Below are 15,677 nucleotides of genomic sequence, written 5' to 3'. Positions count from 1 at the left end.
CTGTCTGCCTTGTTTACTGTTTCCTGTCTTGTCTCACCTCCCTGGAATTATTGTAAACCTAGTCACCTGTGCTCGTTGCCTGTTAGCCTATCCTGTGTTGATTGTCTGTTGTGTTCACCTGCGTCCTGTTAATCCCTGTCTATCTAAGTCCTGTGTTTGCTTCAGTTCCCTGTTGGTTCGTTGTATATGGTCGTGTGAGTTCTTGTTTGTTTATGCCTCATTGTTGCCTTGTATTTAGTTCACTTAGCTTTCCCAGTTTAGTTCTCCCCCTACTCCCTCCTTATTTCTGACTGCCTACCTGTGTATTGACCTTGCTTGTACCTGGACATTGATTACTTCCTACTCCTCTTGGTTGGTGTTAATAAACACTTTAATTTGAGCTACGCTGCCTCTTCCTCTCATCTTGCTCTTGGGTCCTACACCTCCCTGCCTCTCACCGTGACACTGAGAGCTGATGAGTGGAGGAGGCTGCCTGTTGCCAGGCTGTATATTCACTGATAAGTGGTGGAAAAAGTACTCACATTTTTTACTCAAGTAAAAGTATCAATGCTGCAATGTAGAAACACTCTGTTACAGGTAACAGTCTGGTAATCAAAATGCTTTTATATACAAAAGTAAATGTACTCATTATGCAGAATGTCCCATTTCACAAGCTTTCAATACACATTGTATAAAAAATCTTTTGAAAATAGCAGATCTACAAGCTCACAATGCGTTGCACCATGACACCTGAGCTTGTAAATCGGCTATTTTCAAATAGCCTATGTATATGGCTGAAGAGGTTAATGTATGTTTATCATACTATAATTCTAGTAACCTCTGTCTGTCTGTTTGTAGTGGTGAGTGTCTGTAGTGGTAGGTGAAGCTACCCGGTTCTCCTCAGTAGCTGGACCAATTGCTCTGATTTTGCACACAGCCATTGACCATTACCATCTGAACTTAACTGTGAAGCCCGTTTTTCGATTTCATGAAATCTCAGCTTCTTATTAGCGTTTTTGTGTAAAACACTGTTGCCATGGTTACGGGCCTGCCCAGCTATGGGACGAACTGCCTCCCGGGTTGCCAGATCATGTGCGCATATCCCCCCACGGATGCGTCGACCGGGTATGGTCTAGTATGAATAATTTTGTTTATGTGGAGTAAAAGTAAAAGTATTAAAAAACAGAAATACTCCAGTAAAGTAAAAATACCTCGAAAGGGTGCTTAAGTACAGTAATTGAGTACATGTAATTGTTTACTTTCCACCAATGTCACTGATTACTGGTTCAGCAGAGCAGAGCATGATTCTGATGCCCTCTGCTGGCAGTCCCAGGTAAGGTCAACATGGAGGCTCATAATCACACTAGACATATCAGTGACTTTTCTGTCAGACTAATAATTATTCCACAGACTCAGACCCATAAACTATATTATTTACCTCACTGTTAAAAACAGAAGTCCTGATCTTTATCTTTGTAATGAATGTGTTCCAAGCTGTGTCTTGGATTAAGTGGGGCTGTCCCAATCTTAATTAAATTATAACCCATGTCTAAAATAATTGTTAATTGGTTTCTTTCTGGTCTGTTTCTGGCCTTGTGAGGAACACACACTTTGTCCTCGTCATCAGGTCACATTGATTTGATCCATTCATGATTTATTAGTCAGAAATAGGGATGCACCGATATATCGGCCACATATCGGTATTGGACGATATTTGCCACTATCGGTCAACATCGGTATCGGCAAAAAAAAAAGTTAAAGTTGCAGGCGTTAGGAGGCAATTATGTTGTGTTTCTACTGAGTATTATTAACAGTTATTTCTAAATAATGAAGATTTAGGGTATTTGTGTCCCTGGAACAAAAGTGTGAAATAATAACGGAGGATGCATTCATCTCCCCTTGTGGTCTCCTCCTCCTGATAGATGTTTTTTTTCAGGACACTTTTTGAAAGAAGCCTGTGATTCACATCCTTAATCTAATGCAGGGGTCTTCAACAGGGGGTCCGGGACCCCTAGGGGGTCCTTAGAGCTACTACATGGGGGTCCGCAAAATCTTTGTGTGATATGATTTTTTTTATTGTACATTAACCACTTGAACCCTAGCATCCCTTTCCTGAGGAGGACTTTAGCCAAAAATAGCTGATCTACAAGCTCACAACGCCTCGCGCTGCGAGGATTTGTGAGCTTGTAGATCTGCTATTTTTGGCAAAGAGATATAGGTGTAGAGGGAAAACGGAGCAGACCAAGTAAAAAGAAAACGTTTATCTGAAGCACAATTTTATACAATATAGAGTATAGGGGTGCCTGCTTTATCTCTCTCTCAGCTTAGGGGGTCCTTGGCCTGAAAACGTTGAAGACCCCTGGTTTAATGGATGATGTCAGGTTATTCCACATTGTGGAGGCAGAGTAGTAGAATGACAAATGTCTCATATTTGTTCTAAATGTGGTACTTTACCTACATTTTGACTCAAGTACTTTTACTCTAGTTCATTTTGAATTCCAGACTTCTACTTGTAACAGTAACATTAAGTAAACATGGGATTTGAGTGTCTGACAAAAGTGCCATTTTAAGAGTTTTAAGCATATTTAGATTATCGCTATAATATCGTTAAGCACAATTATGTTGGCCTAAGAAAAGGTGACATGAAACTGTGTCACTATAGACACCTGTAACCATTTGATTGGTGTTTTGGGGTCATGTAGTGTACATTTAGTTAGGATACTACTGTCAGGTAAAATAAAAACACACTGTGTGTTGTCTCTGCTGTTGTTTCCTACTGACACAACTGAGCCAGTTAGGAGCCCCCTCCGGGAGGACGTAGGGCCTCCGTCCTACTCCCGGAATTACATTTGTCATAATGGTTCTGGTTCTCTCTCTCTCTCTCTCTCTCTCTCTCTCTCTCTCTCTCTCTCTCTCTCTCTCTCTCTCTCTCTCTCTCTCTCTCTCTCTCTCTTAGTGACTGTGATGTGGTGTAAATGTCACTTTGAATAATAATAATAATAATAAGTGAATATTGTAAATGTTGATGCAACACAAATTGTCCGAGCTGTAACATACAGTAATCACAACGTGGTCCTTTGTCAAAGACAGGAAATGCTCCTGGAAATGTTGGAAATGTCCTTGAAATGTTCAAGATTATTGAATTATAGAGAGAGCTGCACTCAGTGGAACGCAAATATCAGCCTGTCTGACACAGACTAACTGCTATTCTGTCTGTCTGTCTCTCTCTCTCTCTCCCGCGATCATTGTTGTGTTGTCCTCCTGCGCGGTGTGGGGAAAACAAAAGCTCATCACAATCCAGCTCTTGCCGCCGGCGCGCGAGTGCTTCACGGTGTGCCCACTTGCCTCACCGCCCCTCAACTTCTCCGCGTGTCCCAAATAATCGCCCGCCTCTCATTGAAAATGAAATACGTAGGCGCGTTGGCCGCTTGCCGTGTGAAAGGACCCTTACTCTGAAATCACCATGGCGTGGAACAGGTTGTTCTTCCGTCTCCACGAGTAACATGCAGTTTTTATGCATTTTTAAAATAGACGCTTGAACGCTTCTGTGTGTAACTTGTTCAAAGGGTCCCTGAGAGCCAGGGACCTCCTATCTGGAAGTACACCGCTCCAGCACGGGCTGGACGGTTAACAATTCAATAAAAAAATAAAAAATATCCATTAATGAATTTAAAAAATAACATATAAGAAGTGGTGAAAAAAGCAGATCCACATGCTCGCAATGCGGCGTGAAGCTACGCGTTGGTGAGCTTGTAGATCTGCTATTTTCACTGTTTGGATCCCGGACTCCCGGGAAAACGTCTACATTTCTCTCCTTTGGGTCTTGAGCTAAAAAGGTTTGGTAACCGCTGTGTTAGATCATTGATGGTCATTTAAACTCTTTTTATACACTTTATATCAGTTGAAGGTCTTTGTGCTCCAGAGGTCAACAGCTCTTCAGTTTAAAGATTTACGTATGAACACTATGGAGCTTACGAAATTTAACTGATTGTTACATAATGTGTGAAGAAAACAAAAAGAAGAATTGTTGTATATATTATATTAATTTACCGTACCGGACAATTTCATTATGAAGTTGAAGTTAAGAAGTTACAGAGTCGCTCCATCTCAGCTGACTGGAAAATAAATCAGTCCATGTGCAGAGCCAAATCATGTCCAGTTGACTATGTCTAGAAGGTTTAAGCGGTTCGTTTTTAAGCTGTAGTGACTGTTACCTCATTTAGAAACGGTAGGAAATGAAATGTTTATTTGTTCTATTTTTATGTGTTTTAGAAGTCACATACGTCAGTCAGCCAGACGGATTTCCACTGACACAGCTTGATCTGTGGTGTACAGACGGCGTAAGTATAATTTGTTTGTATATCATATGAATACAACATTTCTGTGCAAGAGCACAGGTTCGTCCGAGCCTCTTAAATGAAAATGATTAAAAGCTAAGATGACAGGGTTGCCATTTTCCGGCCTGCAAACGGTGCTCTCTGTTTTTATGCACAGGTCAGTCCTAGGACACCACCCCGCAAGTCTGTAGCAGCCACTCCAGCCCCTGTTAGGAGTGTCTCTACACCAGTGGTTGTGATTGATTGATTGATTGAATATTTTATTAGGCAAAAAATGTAAAACAACACATTTACATTTAAAATACTTTGTCTAACAGGTCCGTTCATAAAAGTCCTTGCGGACTTGTTTCCAATGAGGGCCTTGGTATTCAATTCCTAGACATATATAGTGGCATCACAGTTCGAATATCATTACACAATGAAAATTAAAAAAACAGCAAGAATATATATATATCTATATATATATCTATACACACATATATATATATATATATATATATATATACATACATATATACATACATATATACATACATATAATACTATGTACAACAACTCGTGAGTTGCAAGTACCGCTGATTGCCGAGGTAAGGAGTCACTGCTTTGTGACGAGACTCTGTTATCATATTAGTTTACTTGATCCTATAGTTTACTGAGACACTACACTGTCTCTCTGCATTCTATGAATGTTTTGACCTCGTTTGCTGTAAGTCACTCTGGATAAAGGGCTAATGCCTACATTGTACATTTGTAATTAGGGGGATCTTGACATGTTTAGAGAACCACTGATATACGTACAAGTGTTGGTTGGTTTGTTTGTTACCCTCTCATTCAGAGTTACAGACCTGTTAGGGGTAAATTTGGTTCCATTAGTAAAGTATTGATATTGCTGATGTATTAAAAACACTTCTCGATTATTTGATTCATTGAAAAAGGAATCAAACTTAATCAATATTTAACCCAGTACTTTCATGTTTGCTTTTGTGTATATAAATGTATATATCCTTTTACCCCTTGCTAGCTTCAACCCCTGTGGACTACGCTACCTGCAGACCGCTGCAGAGTAGTTCCTGGTGAAGTATCACACAACTACATAGAGGATCCCACAGATGTCCCTGGCCAGCACCTGCCCCGTAAGCAGTGGACAACCCTCAACCGCCTGATGACAGGCGTGGGGACGCTTCGGTGAAGCAATGCAACGGTGGGGCCTCTCGGACAGTGCCCACTGTGAATGTGGAGACCCCCTACAGACTGTGGAACACATCATGACCAGCTGCCCGAAACACCGCCCGCCACATGGCGACCAAGGCCGTATGAACCTGGATGACGAAACGCTGGATTGGCTTGCTGCAACGGAGCTGAGGATCTGATGACATACGCAAGAAGAAGAAGTATCACACACACATACAAACTCACTCGATCACTCAATCGCTCGCTCGCTCGCTCGCTCGCTCGCTCGATCACTCAATCACTCGTTCGTTCGCTCGCTCGTTCGCTCGTTCAATCACTCACTCGGGCACTCACTCACACTCTCTCTCTTTGATTGTTCTATATTGTTTTGGGTAGCTGTTTGTTGCTGTCCTAGTAACACTTGTAAGTAAAGTAAGTGTGTGTGTGTGTGTGTGTGTGTGTGTGTGTGTGTGTGTGTGTGTGTGTGTGTGTGTGTGTGTGTGCGTGCGTGCGTGCGTGCGTGCGTGCGTGCGTGTTAGTGTATGTGGTTGTGTGATGGAAGGTGAGGAGGTCAAACCATCAATAGTTAAAGCCATGTTTGAGGAAGTCATCAGTGGGTGAAGAAGAACTTTCTGGATTTTTACGTCATACTGTAGCTGTTTTCAACTTGGTGTCCCTATTTATGACATGTTACTATAGGCTAAAATGTAAAAAAAAAAATAGCTGTACAGTACATGCTCACAATAGTGTCACATCGCAACAGCCAAACTGAGGGACTTTATGTAAAAAAGCTAGCCATGGTTCACATGATGCTTGTCTGTCACGAGCGTCATGGAGGAATTTCTGGTTTTGGCACTTTCTCCATTTACAACCCGTACATGTATAGAGTGTTTGTTCAGTAACCGTGTTAAATAGCTCTATATTGTGATAGTAATCATTGTTATAGAGTGTTTGTTCAGTAACAGTGTTAAATAGCTCTATATTGTGAATGGGCACTCTCTCTTGATTGGCTGAAATTGGCATCCCACCTGCAGTGAAATGTAAGAGAACATGATGGCACAATTATGTTTTCTCATTCCTTTATTGATATTGTGACATTCCATTCAAACCAAGCAAATTAAAGCCAAAAATCTAACATCTGAACTTCAAACCATTCATGATCAGGGGCCCAGATCCCAGGGGGGAAGGAACGGATAGAAACACAACAGTGGAGCTGAAAAACGGAAAGATAAATAATCACCTCAGACCACCCTAGAGGACCAGGTCCACCGATCACCTCAGACCACCCTAGAGGACCAGGTCCACCCATCACCTCAGACCACCCTAGAGGATCAGGTCCACCCATCACAAGGAAATAGTGATGTCATGATTATCGTAACACATTAATTATCACACATTATAAATGATTACATAATAATAAATGACTTATGGTCAATTATAAAACAATAAAACCTTTTTCACAAACATAGTTGACTGACTTCCATTCAGATGGATATTAATATTATATATGTTATGAAGAACTCTGATTGTGTGTGTGTGATAATTTATTTAATGTTTCAATATAGTGTAGAACTGAAATATTATGTTTGTGTTTTCTGACGACAGAAACTATACAAAGTAATTTGATGAACCGCCCACACTAATTGGGACTCCCTCTTCCTTTGGTGTGTCGCCCAGGTGGCGCCTAAACCCTGACCTTTAACCTCACATAAACTATGTCTATGAACCTAACCTTAACCCTAAACCCTGACCTTTAACCTCACATAAACTATGTCTATAAACCTAACCATAAAATCACCTCAAAACCACGTCAACCTTTGCGTAACACTGGGAAAAGACAGTAATTATCGTTAGCCTTCGCTAGCCATTTAGCATTTTGAATTGTTTAAAGGACACATTAGTGAAAAAGGTTGATGATGTCATCATTGTGCTGCTGCTATGAGTATTTAAAAGCTGAATGGACACACATGTATTTCCTCCTTTCTCCACTAGGGAGCAGCGATGACTCTCTGCTTCTCTGAAAACACACCCAAGTGTTCTGTGAAAAGACAAAAAAAACAATAAGAATCAGAATGTATTAACTGTGTGAACATGTTAACAGAATAACCTTCCCTTATAATAGTACATAATCATTCCATGGTTAATGATTTAATTATTTAAAACTATGAAAGGATAATAGATCATGAACAAGTTATTAATAAACTACTTGAAAACCTAACCTCCCAGCACCCTCCCTGCAACTACAGTAACCATCAAAGTAGAAACAACTCAGTCCATTCAACATTTGACCAATACTTTGTCAATAGTGTATCTTAGTAGGAAAGGCAGCTCAGTTGGTAGAACACTCTCCTTTGGACCACAAGGTTCTGTCTTTGATCCTGCTAGTGATGGAATGATCAGTGTTTTAACTGAACTGAATCATTGGGTACAGATCATTGAAATGTTTATTTCAACCAAGAGGACCCCCCCCCCCCATCTGATCACATTGTCATCAGTGATACAACAAATCATTTGATTATTAAATGTGATTATTAGATTCATTATTATAATAAATTAAGCAGAAGACACATGATAATGTGAATTCACACGACCGGCATGGTTCACCAGGCTAGTTGTTTCACTTATACACAAGCATGTTGTTTTGTGTATTTCTTTGTAGTTTTATACACTTTTATACATAAACAAAAATAATAAAAGTTCAGTAAAAAGAAAGAGGAAGTGAACCTGGGTGTGTGGGAGGAGTCTAAAGATCATCATTGGTTGTCGGCACCAGAATACGACCTGATAGAAGAAGAAGAGAGACAGTTAAAACACACAAACAAATGCATTTGATGTACTGTATTGTGTGTATTTCTCCATAAAATGCATAAATGTACACACAACATTCAGTCATCAGAACTAATGTGAACATTTGACTCATATTTAGGACTAAATGTAACACTGATGTATTAAAGCTAAATGTGACAACATAGAACACACTTTGACCTCTAACTAGGTCGTCTAAACTGGTCTAAACCGGTTAAGGTTCAATACCAATATAAACCAGTTTAGGTTGTGGCTTTACATGTTTGTTTGTTTGCATTTCTCTGAGGGTTCCATATGTCATGTGATCCTCTGTTGATCTGACCTCATTTCTTCCACTGGTAGTAGATTAATTAATGAAACATGTTAATTAAACATGTTAATTAAACATGCTAATCACCTCGTTTCTTCCACTGGAAGTAGATGAATCCAGACAGGAACAAGACCAGACCCAGAACCAGACCTGATGCTCCCATGGCCACCTTGTTCTTCACTGACTCTGGCATGGAGAAATCTGACAATACAAATATTATATCTCATATCATATCATATCATATCATATCATATTATTACAGTAGATTAAAACAACTTGTTCTTCACAGACGCTGACATGGAGTCATCTGACAATAAGCTACAACAACCAAACACAATAAACAATAAACAGACGACACAGTCATTGTGAGTCTGTTCAGTAATAATGAGTCCAACCCTATTGGTCCAGTCCTTGAGGAGTTTGTCACCTGATGTGACATGTCCTTCTTAGAGCTAAATACATCCAAAACAAAGGATATGATGATAGATTTTAGAAGACATGAATCAACCTTTTACTATGATGATTATAAACCAGGCTGTGGAATGTGCAGAAAGTACCTTGGGACAGAGTCATAGACTCAGAACTGTGAGGCAGTTTGTAAAAAAGAACATCAGCGCTTGTTCTGTCTTATAAAACGGTCTTGTTTTCACATTGATGAAACCATGATGACTCTTTGATCTGCTTTTATCAAATCTAGCTGGTCTTTAATCTGCTTTTATCAAATCAATAAGCTCATAGCGCGACACTTGAATATTTGTGCAAATATTTGAATATATTTTATTTGACAAGAAAAAGTTTGAACACGACTGATATAGCAACAAATAGTTTTTTTTTCAGATAAATTAAGACATATGTTGAGACATTTGACAGTTACAAATGTTCGCTTTAAAAATATATATATTCAAAGATTTGCACAAATGTACACGATTTAAAAAAAGTAGCAGATCTACAAGCTCATAGTGCGGCACTCGGTGCCACGCTATGAGCTTGTTTATCTGCTATTTAGACAGTAGATTACACTAGTTTAGAGTAACTGACCCCAGTCCATCTTGATAGGCGCGGTCAGGCTGGGATGTTCCACCATGCATGTGATCTTCTCTCCTGATCTGTAACACACACACACACACACACACACGCACAGACACACACAGACACACACACACACACACACACACACACACACACACACACACACACACACACACACACACACACACACACACACACACACACACACACACACACACACACACAGTAGTAGCAGTAGTCGATCTACACGCTGAAACGTGCCGGGATTTGACACATTGATCCGTTGACCTTTGTTACCCTTGTTATTCTGTGTGTGTGTGTGTGTGTGTGTGTGTGTGTGTGTGTGTGTGTGTGTGTGTGTGTGTGTGTGTGTGTGTGTGTGTGTGTGTGTGTGTGTGTGTGTGTGTGTGTGTGTGCGTGCGTGCGTGCGTGCGTGCGTGCGTGCGTGCGACTTAATATTAGCCTACCAATTAATGGGCCATTTTTTTTATTCTTAAAGAATGTATGTACTGTATACGTGTCTATTAGGTGTGTATTTCTATGTATAGGTGTCTGTTAGGTGTGTACCTGGGTGTGTACTCCAGGTAGGAGTGGTACTGGTAGTACCAGTCTCCATCAGACAGCTCATCGGTAGAGGAGAGACCAGAGGTCAAAGGTTCTTGACCTATCCACCAGGTCACCAGGATCACTTTAGGATAGAAGTCGTAGCTGCTGCACCTCAGCATGTGAGTGTGTTCACCACGACGAGGGGGAGTCTCTGACTTCAGTCTCACTTTGGGCTCCACTCCTAAAAAAGATGATGATGATGATTATTATCATCATCTCTCCGATGTGCAGGGCCGGACTTACCGTTGGGTTAGGGTGGACTGCAGCCCGCGGGCCTCCAACTGGGGGGGGCTCTGATTTTTTGGTGAAAAAAAAAGTTTTTTTTTTGTACGATCAAATTGACCCTAAAACCGAAATAAAGAAACCAAGAACAGAAAAAAAAACCTAACCCAATCCGCCCAAATCCGCGATCATTTTTCGCGAGCGCATGTGTCCCGCGAATGGGGGCCTCAAAAATGATTCTAGCCCATGGGCCTCAACTCCTATAAATCCGGCACTGCCGATAGGACACTCAAAGAGTCTCCTTTGAGTCTCCTACCAGAGACATTAGCATCTTTCCAAATTGAATGTATCAGCTATTTTTTAATAGCCAAAGTGTAAAGTAATGCTTTTTAGCTCAAATCAGAATGTGACACAGATGCTTCTTCAGATCTTAATGGGTTAAGAGGATCTGAAATGTTTGTCAGCAGATTAAGTAATGCTTTATAATCATTATCAGATCAATATTAACACCATTAATCATCTCTGAATAGAATCATGTGATTTCATGTTATAGTTTATGAGGTGATGAGTGTTGAGTGCTGCTCTGAGATCAGCTCACCTCTCTTGTTCAGAACAGAGGAGTACCAGATCTCAGTGTTGTGTTTGCAAAATGCCTCTCGTTGTGCTCTCCAGTGAGCCAGTTGTCCAGGATCTTTATTGCTGCGCTCTGCGTTCTTCACACCAAGCTCAGTGTATCCAACAAACTGATCTACTCTACTGTCCCACTTGAGGAACTCATCACCATCGAAATTCAATGACATTATGTACTGTATGTCCTTCAGCTCACTGGAGTTAAACACACAGCGGAGAGCCTGATAGAACACATATCCATCTGGAAATAGACAATGAAAAATGTCATTAATGTTCACTTTTATTATCATCTGTATAATATCAACACTAGGCTAACTGCCCCCCATCGGCCCAATATGTCACTACATAAAGTCTAAAATAGGTTCAGGATGTGAAATCTGACATTATGTTTTGAATGTATATTAAATATCTTAAATACAATGAGATTGAGTTACCAGTTAAGTTTTGTTTCTCTATGTGTCCAGTTGTCTGTCTGTCTGTCTGTCTGTCTGTCTGTCTGTCTGTCTGTCTGTCTGTCTGTCTGTCTGTCTGTCTGTCTGTCTGTCAGACCCCATCATGTATTTCCAGGATAACCCTTTTTTTATTCCTAGGCTTTTTGAAAAAAGCAGATCTACAAGTTCATAGCGCAGCACCGAGTGCCGCGCTATGAGCTTGTAGATCTGCTATTTTCAAACATTTTAGTAGTTTTTACTTTTGGTACTTTAAGTAAATTTTTATGCCAATACTTTTGTACTTTTACTCAAGTCAATTTTGAATTCCGGACTTTTACTTGTAACAGAGTACTTCTAGATTGCAGCATTGATACTTTTACTTAAGTAAAACATTTGAGTACTTTTCCCATCAGTGACTCTAGTCAGCAAACAAGGTAAATAGTCACATATAGAGAGTAGAGAGAACAATGAAGAGCCTCAAAGAAACTATAGGATACCAGGTCAATCAATATTACAATTTTGGGGGGTCTCCAGTTCAAATAGGATTATTTTGGGGGGTCCCATCCAGTTGAAATAGGATTATTATTGTATTACACAAAATGTACTTAAAGTACAAAAAGTAAAAGTACTCATTATACAAAATGTCCCATTTCAAGTCTTGAAATGTATACAAATCTTTTGAAAATAGTAGATCTACAAGCTCACAATGCATCAAATCGTGATTAGTGACGCATTGTGAGCTTGTAGATCGGCTATTTTCAAATGGCCTATAGGGCTGAAGTGGTTACTGCATGTTTTGTAATAATAATCAAAATCTACAAAGTAACTAGTAACTAAAGTTTTCAAATAATTGTGTGGAGTAAAAGTACAATACTAAAAGTACAATACAAGTACATACTAATGCATAGATATGTTAAATAAAATAAAAATAAAGCACCTTGAGCACATATTCATGTTTACTAGAAATACATATTATTTAGAAGATATTTCACCATAAATGCTTAATATACATGTTTAAACATTTTCATTAATGTTAAATATATTCAACCGTTTTAGTTAATAACTATTGTGTTCATAGTATTCATGTACCTTTCACTGGTGGTTTCTTCAAGGCAGTGCGAATGGTGTCCAGGTTGTGTTTGCAGAGCGCCTGATTATTCAAAGCATATTCATAAAACCCTGTGAAGGTCATATGATCTACAAACGGAGGCTGAGGCTCCACCACCTTCCCTTTGTTGAAGTCTGCGTACACCATCACTTCACCATCCAGTGCATACATGTACTCTTTATATGGGTCTTTAACTGTGTCTGAACAGCCAATGACAGTAATCTGCTCATGGAACACTGGAAAAAACATAGATGTCATTAAATTCAACAACAAACTTCTTCACAGTGACAATAACACATAATCATCATGTTAAACAATCATGTTTGCAGTGGTGGAAAAAGTACTCAAATATTTTACTTAAGCAAAAGTATCAATACTGCAATTTAGATTTACTCTGTTCCAAGTCCGGAATTCAAAATTTACTTGAGCAAAAGTACAAAGGTATTGCTAATAATTATTTAAAGAACCAAAAGTAAAAGTACTAAAATGTTTGAAAATAGCAGATCTACAAGCTCACAACGCGTCGCATCGCGAAGCGTAGTGAGCTTGTAGATCGGCTATTTTCAAATAGCCTAGGTATAAAATAGGGCTAAAGGGTTAATGTCTTTTTTATAATGCTATAATTTATATCTGCAAAGTAACTAGTGACTAAAGTTTTCAAATAACTGTAGTGGAGTAAAAGTACAATATTTGCCTCGGAAATGTAGTGGAGAAGAAGTAAAAGTACTGGACATTGGAAATACTCCAGTAAAGATAAAGTATAAGTACCTCAAAATTGTACTTGAGTACAGTACTTGAGTAAATGTAATCAGTTACTTTACACCACTGCATGTTTGGTTCTTATATGAAGTGAAAGGTTGGATATTAAAAGTAACTTCCTGTCAAACGTTTTATTCACTGAAACATATTCAAATGTTTTTTTTGTTTTGTATTTTATTATGAAAGTAATTCATACAGAATGATTTATTTCATGATGTCACAACAACAGTTCCTAACATCTGTTTATATTTTTATGTATTTGGACCAACAATCAAGATCCAATACTATATATACAGTTAGTAAAAGGAGTGTGTGTGTGTGTGTGTGTGTGTGTGTGTGTGTGTGTGTGTGTGTGTGTGTGTGTGTGTGTGTGTGTGTGTGTGTGTGTGTGTGTGTGTGTGTCATTTGTTTGTATTGTGCATTGTTCATATTTGTTTTTATATAATAACAGTAGATATAAATGTATATATTATATAATAACATAAATATAATGTACTTACTTCCTGGGATCGCTTTGACATGAAGTACAGAGGAGAGGATGAGGAGGGTGGCTGTAATCTTCATCATCACTGATCAAAACTGAACTGAATTTAATAGATGAGAATAAACAGATCAGAATAAACAGATCAGAATAAACAGATCAGAATAAACAGATCAGAATAAACAGATGTTTACTGAAAGAGAAGTTTTGAAGTCTGAAAGAGAATGAAGGAGGACTCGTTCTTTAGTTCAGAAGAATCAGCCAATCAGATTTAAGATATGATGTTACATCATCTGTTTCCAAGAAGACGACAGTCTGGATTATTGCACATATCATGAACAGTATAGCTGCTGATGCACCTTATGTCTCCTCATACATACTGTATATACATATCTTTGTTTAATTCATCTTTTATTCTCTCCTTGCCCCTCCCCCTGTCCTCTTTTCTTTCTCTTTCTGAAAATAACTAAAACGATGGAGCTGCACTAGAAATAATTTCACACACTTCTTTACACCTTTAACCTGTGATGTGACAATAAAGATGATTCTGATTATGTTGAAGAGAAACACAAGAAAGAAAGAAAGAAAGAAAGAAAGAAAGAAAGAAAGGGGGACAACTTGAATCGGAAAGTAAAATATCTGGTCACTTCAGAAGAGAAAACCCAAATAAAATGCTGGAGCACTCCACTGGTCTACTCTGCACATATGTATTATTATGCAGGGTGAAGAGGGGGTGTGGTCTCTGAAGACCATATTCACATGGCGGCCATTTTGCTATTAAGTTAATGAAATGACACCCCGTTTCTTCAATGCAAAATGAAAAAATGGCCACCATGTGAATATGGTTTATTATTTACAATTCCATAGTGTAAAATAATACCAGTCAGAGTTCCATTTCCCCCCCCCCCCACCCCAACAAAATCTTGACCCCCCTACTGACAGAGGCTATGTGTATGTGTGTGTTCAGCGTCATTGGTAAAATGCTGTTCAGGTTCATTAAACATCAATCCAAGCCTCATTACATCTCACTGCTGAAACCATCAAATGTCTTTAAAAACACACTGGTCATGTGATCAATGTGTGTGTGTGTGTGTGTGTGTGTGTGTGTGTGTGTGTGTGTGTGTGTGTGTGTGTGTGTGTGTGTGTGTGTGTGTGTGTGAGTGTGAGTGTGCGTGTGCGTGCGTGCGTGCGTGCGTGCGTGCGTGTCATTTGTTTGTATTGTGCATCGTTCTTATTTGGTTTTATATAAAAACAGTAGATATAAATGTATATATTATATAATAACATAAATATAATGTACTTACTTCCTTGGATCGCTTTGACATGAAGTACAGAGGAGAGGATGAGGAGGGTGGCTGGAATCTTTATCATCACTGATCAAAACTGAACTGAATTTAATAGATGAGAATAAACAGATGAGAATAAACAGATGAGAATAAACAGATCAGAATAAACAGATCAGAATAAATAGATGAGAATAAACAGATCAGAATAAACAGATCAGAATAAACAGATGAGAATAAACATATGAGAATAAACAGATCAGAATAAACAGATTAGAATAAACAGATCAGAATAAACAGATGTTTACTGAAAGAGAAGTTCTGGAGTCTGAAAGAGAATGAAGGAGGACTCGTTCTTTAGTTCAGAAGAATCAGCCAATCAGATTAAAGATATGATGTGACATCATCTGTTTCTGGAAAGAGGACAGTCTGGATTATTGCACATATAATGAACAGTATAGCTGCTGCTGATGCACCTTATGTCTCCTCATGTACATACTGTACCTTATGCACCTCATGTCTAACCT

The 15,677-nt window shown here is 39.0% G+C and overlaps 1 protein-coding gene across 1 annotated transcript; it reads right to left on the bottom strand.

Annotated features, from left to right (window-relative positions):
• Positions 1-10,154: 10,154 nt before the first annotated feature.
• LOC311044131 (HLA class II histocompatibility antigen, DQ beta 1 chain-like) lies at positions 10,155-15,442 on the bottom strand (the record flags this gene model as incomplete). The annotated part of the gene is made up of 5 exons (XM_084055551.1): positions 15,172-15,442; positions 13,887-13,970; positions 12,609-12,863; positions 11,057-11,329; positions 10,155-10,417 (listed from the first exon to the last, which is right to left on the bottom strand). The coding sequence occupies exons 2-5, from the start codon at positions 13,951-13,953 to the stop codon at positions 10,155-10,157; spliced, it is 858 nt and encodes a 285-aa protein (XP_083911677.1). The 5' UTR covers positions 13,954-13,970; positions 15,172-15,442.
• Positions 15,443-15,677: the final 235 nt, after the last annotated feature.

Source organism: Gymnoscopelus microlampas, assembly GCF_963454915.1.
Source record: "Gymnoscopelus microlampas genome assembly, chromosome: 4".
NCBI classification, from domain to species: Eukaryota; Metazoa; Chordata; class Actinopteri; order Myctophiformes; family Myctophidae; genus Gymnoscopelus; species Gymnoscopelus microlampas.
Note: the sequence above shows the minus strand (reverse complement) of the source record. Positions and strands in the feature narration are given on the sequence as shown.